At 39.5% G+C, this 12,244-nt stretch overlaps 1 protein-coding gene across 3 annotated transcripts in view; it reads left to right on the top strand.

Annotated features, from left to right (window-relative positions):
* Positions 1-12,244, top strand: part of AFF2 (AF4/FMR2 family member 2) — a 330,337-nt gene that overhangs the window by 195,990 nt on the left and 122,103 nt on the right. For 2 of the 3 annotated variants that reach the window (XM_030449004.1, XM_030449003.1), the window contains exons 5-7: positions 6,415-6,501; positions 9,426-9,462; positions 9,754-9,805. In XM_030449004.1, the coding sequence (XP_030304864.1) occupies positions 6,415-6,501; positions 9,426-9,462; positions 9,754-9,805 (176 nt within the window). The remainder of the gene's footprint in view (positions 1-6,414; positions 6,502-9,425; positions 9,463-9,753; positions 9,806-12,244) is intronic. The other variant, XM_030449005.1, reaches the window with a different exon arrangement.

Genomic DNA, 12,244 nt, shown 5'->3' with positions numbered 1-12,244 from the left:
ATTCCTCTGAAAACATGTACTGGGTGCCAGGCACTGGTAATACATTTGCTACAACGTGTGTGTGAATAAAAGGTTTCATTCCTTAATGTTCATACCAGAAAAACTAACTTTCTCTTGGTGGCCATCAAGCCACCACTGAAGTCTGCTTTTTTCCCCACAAGGAAAAAAAATACGTGGTGGTCCTTTGATGCTGAGAGGGTTTTTTAAGGGCTGAAGCATGATAATCAAATGCACATCCATGAATTTATCTATCATGTCCCTGTCAATACTAACAGTGTATCAAATTTGCTTCCCCAGGAAGCCTTTGTTCCAGTATAAAGCAGGCCATATTACAGCTCAGGATATTACCAACTGCTCCTGCAAGCTTTCCATTCCTTTCTAAAGAATACAAATGAAAACCAAGCCATAGGTTTATTGCCTTTGTGTTTCTTTAGGCTTTTATAGTAATTTACTTGTACACATGTAAATATATATCTGTACATCCATTCTCTACTTAGCCTTTTTCCCAAAATATGAAAGGTTTCGAGATGGCTTTTAATTCAGTATGCACCCCACACATAAAATGTGGCTGCCCCTCATGTGTTACTGTCTTCCTAGCAGAGAGAGTTTGATCAGGTTTGTATAAACGCAGAAACCAGAAAAAACTGTGAAATAATGCTCTGAAAAGCTTTTTATTAAGGTTGCCTTGATAAATAGTTAATAAAACATTAATAAATCATTAATAGAGGCTTTAATAAATGGTAAATCACTTGGTTATCTTTATTCTGTCAGGGCAGTAGGTTGCTTAGTGCCACCAGCAGTAACATCAAGTTTGTAATAACTTCTAAACATCTATTCATCATATATTAATATTTTCTGAATGTCATTTTAACACACCACGTTACCAAAAGTTGGAGAAAGCTTAAAGAAATGGATTTAGCTGAGAGTTAAAAGGACTGAGAGGAGCAGTTGACAAAGAAAATACAACAGATAAGGTCTTTTTAGTAGCAGTGACCTCAGATTGCCTTTATTGCTGGCAATGTGTGCAGAGCTGCTCCTCCTCCTGCTCCTCTGCTTGCCCTCTAATCATGTGGGCAATGGGTCGGTCCCAAAACTGCCTTTGTGGACTCTAATGCTACAGAGGGAAAACACCAGGGTTGTTGCTTTCTTCTTCTGCTTCTTTGTGGATCTGCTATCCCCAAGAAGGTCAGTAAAGGTAGCATTTTGGCCAACTGAGATCTATCGAACTACAGAACAAGAAAAACGCATGGGAAGGTCTTAGAAATATCACCATCTACCACACATCCCTGTCCCAGTGCAGGGATCAGTTTTGCCTAAGCCATTCCTGACTGACAGTGCTAATCAATTCTTAAGCATGTTTCTCCAAAAGTGGAGCCTGGAGCTCTCTGAGCAGTGTTTCTGCACAGTTGTTACCACCAGAGAGCTTTTGCTGATGTCCAGCTGGAATCTTTCAGGCTGCAGTTGAAGTTGATATTCACCACAGAAGTAGAGAACAGATTCTTCTCTACCTTTATCAACAGCTCTTTTTGTCATTGAAGACTCTTCTCATGTCTCCCCTACATTCTCTCAAGGGAAATAACATGAGCCCAGTATCTTGGGAGACTTAAAATTAGATCAGACTGAGGAGTTTAGTGCACACAGTAGAAAGGGAAGCTGGCTCAGTAGGGACAGGGGGTACACAGGCTAGCTGCTTTTTTCCATAATGACCTCCTAGAACCCTACTGAAGGCTTTTATCTGTGTTTAAAAACACAGCACACTTTATTTTGAACAAGAAGGAAATGATGGAAAAATGAAATACAGATAAAGGAAATAAATCTTGAAGGCAGCTATTAATTTTAGGGACTGGTTTTGTAAAGCTATTTACCATCTGCCTCATATCCCCCGTACTCAGTTCTCCAGCTCTGACCTTTTCCTTAGAAACTTTCAAGTTGAAATCCTTCTCCAGTCCTCTCCTTCCATTTAAATTGTGATTTGGCCTTCTACCTCTGCAGCCCTTAAAAAGTTTTCCTGGTGTATTTGTATTTTTGGTGATTCATTAGACTGTGTCTGCATGTGTCCTTCTTAGTTACCTGAGGGCTTTTTTTAGGGCTGAAAAAAGCAGACTGAGCTCAAGAGAGGAGCATGCCTAGCCCTAATAAATAAAGCACATGGAGTCAATTAAAACAATGTTTAAATAATTCTCTGAAAGGAGGATGCTTGATCTTACTACATCAGAGGACCACAGTGACTTTTAAGCCAACAAACTGTGCACATTTACTTTCTCATTTAATCTCCAGGTCTATAAAAAATGCCTGCTTCCATAGCAGTTATCTACCCATTCCAACAGCTAACATGATTTTGGAATTATTTTAAGTCCAAACCATGTGAAAATAAATCCTTACTCAATTTTGTGGGATTACTTTGTTTCCATTAAATTCCTCTTTAAAGCATTTCATATGCCTGCTCTTATTATTGTTACTTCCAGGAATTTCTAAATACTTCCAAATTTGGATTGATTAGAGGTTTTTAACTTTTCCTGGAAAAAAAATCTAATGCAATTCCCTACCTACTTTCCCAGGTATTTACAAGCCAAGATGTTTAAATATACATCCTAATGGATGCAAACACAACACATATCCTGTCTGTGTAGTTCTTTATAGTCCTAATATATTAGAAGACAGATAGATCAAATGTCATGAAATAAACAAAACAGAGCTTAGTGAGTACTTAGAGATGAGGGACCTCCAGAAGAAGTTGGGGAGGACCAAAAAATGGTCAAGTGATGTGGCTGATGAAACAAATGACATCCTCACCCCTTCCATACACATTGTTTGGTTATGTCCTGAGCTTTAAATACTTGTGTTGTTTTGTAGGTGTGATCCTATCTTCAATTTTCTATCCAATAACTTTTATTACAATAATTGAAGTGAAATGTTTCCATGTAAGTAGCTTGGATGTTAGTAATATACTTTCATGCTCACAAGGTCATTTTATACCTAGATTGGATAGTCCTAACCTCACTGAAGTTGACTTTTGCCTCTGACCTCAGTGGAGTCAGGATTTCTTACCTTGTAATTGAATTTCCTCAAATAATAGCAGACTTGTTTTTCCTTTTTCTGCTGGTTTTTTATTCAGGTGTCCCCTAACAGGGAGATGACTCGAATTGCTTACACTTTGGCCCACAGTGTACACAGTTGGTACACAGTGGAGATGACATTTTGACAGTGAATATTATGAAATAATTGCTGGCATCACCTTCCCATGAATCCTGTGTTCTCTTTCCATCCTTTTATGTGTGGGCAGGAAGCAACTGAGGTCAAGGCTGTAATTGCAGTTCTAGAATAGGCTTCGTTTCTTCCTTCAGTCAGGCTGCCTGTCCATCTTTTAATTATGTGATATAGTCTCTGTTTCATTGTTTTGCTATGAAGAGATTTGCCACAAAGCAACCTCTATGGCAAAGGGTTTGGCAGAGGCGTTCAGGATTCAGATTATATTATCTCACAGAAAAGTTAACTGGGTGCCTAAATAAATCTTTTCCTGCCTTCCTCTGTGCAGAGGTCAAACAGTCAATGCAGTGTCCTAGTGTCCTGTTCATCATTGCACTGAGCCTCCCCAGCCTCACCCACCAGGAGGGATGAGCTGGTCACAAGCTGCCTCTTTCCTTCTCATCGCTACCATTTGGTCTTTGTGCAGTGAAAAGAGGCTCTGAGCTCCACAGGCAGAAGCCCAAAAGCTCTTTAAGGAGTGCAGAGACATCTCCACCCTCCACTGTCTCTGGGCCATCTGTACAAGGAGCTGGCAAAGTTTGGCCTCAGGCTGCCCTGTCTGTAGCTATGTGGCCCTTTAGATGAGCTGCCAGCGTGTCCGTGCTGGCTGTGATGATGGAAAAAAGAAAAGAAAAGCAGCAAAATAAAAAAAAATTTAAAAAAAAATTAAAATAAATAAATAAATAAAAAAAAGCAGAGCCCCAAGGGGCCAAGCTGCTGGAGCAGTCTTGCTCTCTAACATCTGTCAGGACCAGATGAGGGCTTCTCTCCTTAGTGGTCATTCCAGGGTTCTGCACCTTGCAGAACTCAGCCAGTCCTTGGTGCAGCAGCCACACTGCTAAGGGTGGAAATTTGATGGGCTCTAATAAATTACTGGTGCAGAGTTTTGCTTTCTCTCTCTTGCCCTCCTGTATGACACATGGTTTTTGAGGGACCAATGGGGGCTTGAAACTTGCTGGCTGTATCTTCAGAGAATTATATGTTAGTATCTAGTTGTAGCCACCCAGGCCATGTCTCCAACCCCAATGGACCCACCACCCCACCCTTTTGACATCAGTTATATTTTCCTTAATTATATTTTATCATTTTATTTGCAGTGTTTGTTGTGTTACTTACAGAAACTTGTGTGTTCATAAACTTTGTTATGGGCTTGTGGGCTCTCACATTGGGCTTGACCAGTGTGAAATAGCAGCTGGGGAGTTTAGTTTCCTGCAGTCAGGGTTAGGATCACTGCATGCAAGATTTCCTAGACCAGAATCTCTTTTGCCCTTTGTCTGCCTTGTCTGAAGGAAGAATCCTTTCTGAGCTTTGTAGGCAAAGAAAAACAACCAATACAAAGATAAAACAGATTGCCAGAGACAAGTATTACTGCCTCTTAATATTTATTAAATTAAAAACAAAGAGGGAATGGAGGAGCATGTACCATAAAGCACACTCATTAGAAGGGCATTTACAAGCTCTGCCTAAAACAACATTTGCAGTTTCCTTACCTTAGTGACTTTTCTTCCTCTATACAAAAGCCCCAGCCTGCTCCCACCAGGCCTCATGGGGCAGCATTTTAAGGCCTCATATGAAAAAGCAGGGTGTGTACTGGCTTTTCTGTTGGTATTTTGTAGCCTTGAGCACCCATGTGATTTCTTTGAAGAAAGGTGGAGCATAGATGTACAAATGATAAAGTAGCCCAATGGTACAGAAAATGGTCCTATTGCTTAGAAGATCTGGTAGATAATTCTTCACCAGAGATTGGGGTTCCTAGGGAAGTAGAGGCTTTCTTTGTAACCCTGTGCAAATCACCTGATCTCTCAGTTCACTATTTTAAAATAGAATTGATGCTCAAGTCCTGTGTCCAGTTCTGGACCCCTCAGCTCAGGAAGGAGATTGAGGTGCTGGAGCAGGTCCAAAGGAGGCAACTGGGCTGGTGAAGGGATCCAGCACAGATCCTATGAGGAGAGGCTGAGGGAGTTGGGGGTGTTCAGGCTGGAGAAGAGGAGGCTCAGGGGAGACCTCATCACTCTCTACAACTCCCTGAAAGGAGGTTGGAGCCAGGGGGGGTTGGGCTCTTTTCCCAGGCAACTCTCAGCAAGACAAGAGGGCAGGGTCTCAAGTTGTGCCAGGGGAGGTTTAGGTTGGAGATTAGAAAGAATTTCTTTCTGGAGAGGGTGATCAGGCATTGGAATGGGCTGCCCAGGGAAGTAGTGGATTCTCCGTGTCTGGAGATATTTCCAAAGAGCCTGGATGTGGCACTGAGTGCCATGGGCTGGGAACCACGGGGGGAGTGGATCAAGGGTTGGACTTGATGATCTCTGAGGTCCCTTCCAACCCAGCCAATTCTATGATTCTATGATTCTATGTGACATTGCATACCCCAATAAGTGGTTATGGCCAGTGCTATGAGAAGATGCTTTGGTATGCAGGACATTTGTCCATTCTTTTCCATACCTGGCATTCATGTTTCAAGTCCACTCCAGCATCTTCTAGTCCTGCCTCTGGTGGGTTTTGCCTTTACAAACTCTTGAGTAGGGTTGCATTTTGGCAACATTCAATCCTCTATAGGGTTGCATCCAGTGCAATACAGGAGAAGTTTCCTTCCTGCTTGGGCTTTGCAGCTAATATGCTCTTCTACACCTATGATGTCTTAATTCCTGCTGTTTGAAGACACTGGTGGTCAACATTTTCTAGAGTAAAACCTCTGCTCACCCTAGTTCCCAGGATGTGCTGCCTGCTGGGTAGTTAGGATGTTCATCTGTCACAGAATAAAAACCAAATTAAATGCTAAACTGAAAAAGTGTGGCCTGGATGATCAGGTAGTGAGGTGGATCAGGAGCTGATTGAAGGATAGGAGCCAGACTTGTAGTCCATGGGATGGAGTCTAGTTGGAATTCTGATTCTAGTCAAGTCCCTCAAGGGTCAGTACTGGTCCCAGTACTATTCAATATATTGAATATTGACCCTGTTAGGTGACCCTGCTCTGGCAGGGAGGGTTGGACTTGGTGATCTTTTGGGGCCCCTTCCAACCCCTAACTTTCTATGAATCTATGATTCTATGATAATTATGGGAGGTGATGTTTCCTTTAGCATTTGCATCTCTGGGTTCAGTGAAGAGTACAAGGTCATTTTCCCTTCTTTAAGAATTTTTTTTCAAAAATGTTTTTTTTTGTTCTTCCCTAGGAGATGACCCATTCCTGGCCTCCTCCTCTTACTGCTATTCACACTCCTGGCAAGGCTGAGCAGACCAAATTTTCTATCCCAAGCAAGGTACAAGTAGGCTACTACCAGTGACCTGATTCATGTTCCATTCTGTTGAGTGTTGTTTGCTGGAGAGTTAATTTTTTTAATTGGTTCCATTTTCAAAAATTTGTAAGACTATTTTTAATTACAAATTCCCAATCAGGCTGTTGTTACTAGTGGAGCTGCTTATTTAAAGCTGCCAAAGTCACAGCAGAGGTAAAGTGAACTTTGTTGTCTTTCTACATCAAATAAAATATATTTTATATATTATATAATATATATTTTTTTATATTTCATTTTTCTTCCACTAATATTTGTGCAATGCAATGACTAAAAATGGTCATTTTTATGAGGGCATGTTGTGATAAGACAAAGGGTAATGCCTTTAAAACAAAAGAGAGGACATTTTGGTTAGATATTAGGAAGAAATTCTTTAGTGTGAGAGGGGTGAGAACACTGGCACAGGATGTCCAGGGAAGCTGTGGCTGCCCTATCCCTGGAAGTGTTGTTGGCTGGGGCTTGGAGCAACCTGGTTTAGTGGAATGTGTCCCTGCACCTGGAACTCGATGATCTTTAATGTCCTTTCCAGATGAAACCATTCTGTGATCTCTGATTTGTTCCTACTCAGTGACTGCAAGGTGAGGTTTCATCTCCATGGTGGAATCACAATGACTGAAAATGTTTCTGTGTTGCTCAAGGTCATCCTCACTTTTGGCCTTGTGAAAAGCACCCACTCAGCACTTGCCACGTGAAAGGCACGTGCGTGGAGATCTCCTGCATTTCACCTGCATGTAATGAATCATTAAGTTGGATGATTTGAATGAAACTTTAGCCCAGATTCCATTCTTACCTTTTAGTTAGGATTCTGGTAGCACTGTTAGAGGTGAAGCTCATAGCCAGGGTTTCTGGAGGTGCCTTTTGCTAAGACCTGAACACCTGAGAGCTGTTGATGTTTGGGGAAGGGGACAACTTCCCCAGGGTGGGAAATCTACACCAGTCTGACATGGAGCTGCAGAAAAGTTTCTTTCTTAAAGGCAAGGCCTTGAAAAATAGCTTATAAAACTGGTACTGCTTGAAGTTATGGTTCAAGCAATTGTACAGTCTTTTAGAAACTGGAATGTGCTTTTCCTCTTACTGGTATTATCTGTGTGGCAGATATTCTGGTGTCTGAAATGCAGCTGCCATACTTAATGGTGTAAATCATATGAAATTACCAATATCTGTGACTCCTTAAAAAAAGAAAGCCAGTGCCCAGACTGCCTCATTGGAATGGAATGGGATTGTTATTACTCCAGCACTAACTGCTCCAGCATTAAGCATCAGAAGACAGAATCATAAAAACCTATAATTGGGTAAAATTCAGTTGACACCATTTAGGTGAAAGTGGAGTCTGACCTGTGTGAATACAGTAAGAACAGAGGGGTTTGCCCACTGGAAGCTGTTTTTTTTTATTTATAGCATTTCTTAATTTAATGCACTGGTTTTGATGGGCCCAACAAATTGGTGAAACTCTTGCAGGCTGCCACTCTCTGCCTTGGCAACTGTATGAGCATAGGTTCAGAGAAGATAAAATTCTGTTTTGTTTTTCTGCTTCTATTGTTTGTTTTGAACTTCTAAGGTCCACATGAAAGTCAATTTCTGGGCATGTTAAATGTTGTTCCTAGGATTTCTGACCATATCACTCCAATAGAAAATGTAAACTAGATTTTTTTTGAGCTAGCAGTTTGGGGAAATAGACAAATACTTAAATGTTTCCAAGTTTGCTAATTTTACTTTAGAAACTGCACCAGAAATGTCTCTTCAGAACATCACAGTAAATCAATTATAGCTAGCCACATTAGGTATCTTAGACATTATGTTGCTAGATTCTGCAACTCTGTAAACCAGAGAGAGGGACTATTAGCAATTTTCAATTAAAATTATTAAAAAAAAAAAAAAGCATCCTCAAGAGAAATGTATATAAAAAGTGTGATAAAAAGGTGGAACTTATCAGAACAGTTTATCCCTTTGACATTGAAATTTCAAGTGCCATGTGTACTCTTAGGGCATGATTTACTTCACAAGGGAATGACTGACAGCACAGTATACTATTGGGAACTAATAATGCCCTAAGAGGAAGTGCAGTGAGGGCTTTAATGACTTTTACATCCTACAGAACTAATACTTCCAGCAAAGTACTGCTTGGCTGTAAGAGGAGCTTGTAAATAACACCTTAATTTCAAATGATCAAACTCTGCTTGGAAGGAAAGCTGATTACAATCACTGTGGACTATAAAGCCTGGAGAAAAACTAAGCAAGAAAACACTGATGTTAAGGAAGCAGCTTAGTTATTGTGAGCCAACAAGAACCCTGGCATGGTCATGCTCAGTGTTACAAGCCAGATTCTTCACTGATTGATAGTAGTTGTACTTTTATTGATTTCATTGGATTTGGACCAATTTCCATCAGATGAAGATCTGCTTCCTTGTGTCTTTATCAAATCCTGTGTGTCTCAGTCCAAATAAAAAAAAAGTGACTATCAATAAAAGGTTACTGTATTTCCCAGCAGTGAGGTCAGAAGAAGAAAGGCAGTGCTGCTGAATTTAATGCAGAGTTGCATTAACATTGCATTAAGAGTACATCACAGAGAGCTCATCCACATCTCCATCACCAAGCCTGGAAAAAGCTGGGACCACTGTGCACATAAATCTGTGCAGTGTCTCCACAGAAGGGGTGTATAGATTTACAGTAGCTCTTGTGTGAACTGTGCAAGGATCCCTCGGTGGTGCTCTGTCTCCACAGTTAATGTGTTTTTTTTTTTACTAATGTCACTATTGCTGCCCTAACAACCCTGTACCATCTCCTTCCCTCTTTGTGCAATGCCAGTGCCCTTAATCTAGCAACCTAAGATGTATCTTACCTTCTTCATCTTATTTAACTAATGCTGACATTTTGTGTGTTCTTCTTTGTAGGACTCCCAACATCTGACCTCAGGATACAATGTACAAAGTAGGTCTTTATCATCCTAGACCTAACAGTCAGGGCTGGTTTGGTTTTTTTTTTTTGCTTTCCCCCCCCATCCCTCCCCCCACCACCACCTCCCCCTGCTTAAAATCATTAAAGCAAAGGCTAAAAAAATTAATTTTAGTGGTAAAGCAGATCAGTTCCATTTTTTATTATATGTTATGCATTGTGGCATGTTGTGAAACCAAGTATAATTAGATGGGCTGACAGCTTTGGGTGCATTTTAATTCTACAGTAATCTTTTGACATTTGAAAATGTGCTTCCTTTGTTTGCAGAGTGGAGTGATCCAGCAGGGAAAGTTGCAACTAAGTCAGTGCCACAGAAGTCGTAAGTACTATTATTTCCAGCTTTAAATCTCATTTTAAATTTATCATAAAGAATAAGCTTATTTCTCCAAAGGTAACTAAAATCTGGCTCTGCTTGTAAGTTTGTCCTGGTGTTCAGGTGTTCTCAGTAGTCCTTAAAAATTAACCATAAAACAGTTTTATGTTTCCAGTGCTTATTGCTGTTTCTTCTTTTTAAGCATTAGCTAACAGAGGTATGTGTGAAAGATGAGTTTATTAAGCAGAAATAATGTTGATTTTAGTTGTACAGCTTGCCAAAATTAAATCACTTTTATGCTTCTCTCATCAGATACTAAGCTCCTTACAATAGAAAAAGCAACCCAAGGAACAGATGATGCAGGAATTTTAACATTCATACAGTGAGAGAGAGAGTAAAAGAGTAAAATACATCATACAGAATGATTCCACTGTCTGGTGTTGAAAAGCTGGTCTTGAGTTTCATACACTTGGAAACAGCTGAGAATCCCAGTAAATATGAGTTGAAAATTTTGGAAGAGCTAATTCTCCATTGTGTTAAAACCATTTTTATTTGGTGCTTCTGTGGTGTAAGGCTGCAATAATGTAGCAGTGAGTTGAGACTGAACCGGTTTTTTACTTTTAACCCAAGATCTCCAAGTAATTTACAAAGAGGGATTATATAATTACTTAATTACTTTGAAATTAGGTCATTGGTTTTCTACTTCTGTAAATGTGTTGGTTTGATTTCAGCTCAGAGGTTGTTTGTTTTGTTTTTTTTTTTTTTTGGTCTGGTGTTCAAGTTGGTTAAACTACAGAATGCAGAACTCCAGTAGCTCAACTGGCACGTGTGAGAATACAATATGGTAATTTAAGATTTCTTCAAAATAATTCTAATGGTTCCCCTTAATCTACTAAGGGCACATTTTTAAGTAAATCCCTCTAGGGGAAAAAAATCAATGCTGAGGAACCTACATAGGTTTTTATAATTAATTTAAATATATTGAACCTTAGTGCAAGTTTGTGAACAGGAGAGCACTTGCTGGCATTCAGTGATTTGCCTGTGACTATGGAAGAGATGTGGGAATAGGCCAGATGTGGATCCTGAATCTCCAGTTCTTTACTCACATACTCAAGGAAGTTGTCATTCGACTGAAATTTATTTAGTAAAGCTTTCCAAAATTACAGTTAAATGACTATATTTCAACTACTTTTTTCTCTTCAGAATGAATGAGAATTGGATAAGAATGGTAATGATAAATAGATTGATTTGCATGAATAGCATTTATTTATGAAACTTAGTAACAAAGTAGTTTTATCCCTTGCTTTTGATTTCCAGATATGTGTTGGCATTTTTAAAGAATCTGACCAACTGTACCTGCTGTTCTTGGTAATGAAATGGGTGCGTTCATGTTTCAGAACATCTAAGTGGTCTTAAGCTAACATCAAGCACATTCTATAGTAAAAGAAAAAAAAAATAGAAAAAAAAATTAAAAAATATTATTACATCTTAAAATGATTTTTCTCCTAAAGCAAGTGTATTTGGATTCCACTGTGAGAAAATATTTTAGTGAGTATACCATAAAATACAATATTTCAATAGTTTGTAACCAACAGTAATAGACTTGTCAATCCTGGTTTATAGTTATAAGCTGAATTTCAAAAGAACAGTGCTTCAGAGCTCAGTGGTATATAGTGCATTTAATGGGACCAAAGCTCTCTATAGGAAGCCTGATATAAAACCTGAAGATACTGAGTACATTTTATGAACCAGTTGCTCTCTGTTCTGCTGCTTGATCTGAAGTTCCAGCACTATCAATCAGATTTCTGCTGCAATGAAATGCCTTCTTATGGTAGGTGATAGATTTTACACATGAGAGATCAGAGCTGCAATAAAGCTTCTTTTATTTTTAGCTTCCAAATGAAGATCAGCTAACCCATTACTATCACTTTTTCTGTTTTACTGCAGAAAAATTGTTAAGGCAGCTTTTAAGGATTTCTGCAGGGCTTTGGGAGGTTAGAAGGCAGTCCACTCTGAGACTTGATATTATCAGGCCAATTTGTTGCTTTAGATCTGCATGTGCAGCTATCACCATCTTCACTGAGAATTATGGCACTTGAAGACACAATGAAATTAAAGCAGAGTGGGGCTGAAAGGTGTAGGGATATCAACTAGAGCTGGATCCAAACCAACTGTGATAGATTGACAGAGCCTGAAATCATTGTGTATTTTAATAATATAGTGTTTACAGTTATATTAAGGATTAATCTTTCTCAAATTGGTCAGTTTCAGTGATACTGGAGTGAAATTGCAGTCCAGCTCATCCCCAGTAGCATTTGATCTTGCAGACTTCAAAACCTGATTCTCCCCCAGTTCCTCACATGTGCTCTCAATGGGAACTCTTATCTGTATTTCAACTTGATCAAGTCAGACTGAATTGGAGTTTCTTCATCTCTATGCTTTGTA

The sequence above is a fragment of the Calypte anna genome, chromosome 4 (genome assembly GCF_003957555.1).
Source record: "Calypte anna isolate BGI_N300 chromosome 4, bCalAnn1_v1.p, whole genome shotgun sequence".
NCBI lineage: Eukaryota > Metazoa > Chordata > Aves > Apodiformes > Trochilidae > Calypte > Calypte anna.
Note: the sequence above shows the minus strand (reverse complement) of the source record. Positions and strands in the feature narration are given on the sequence as shown.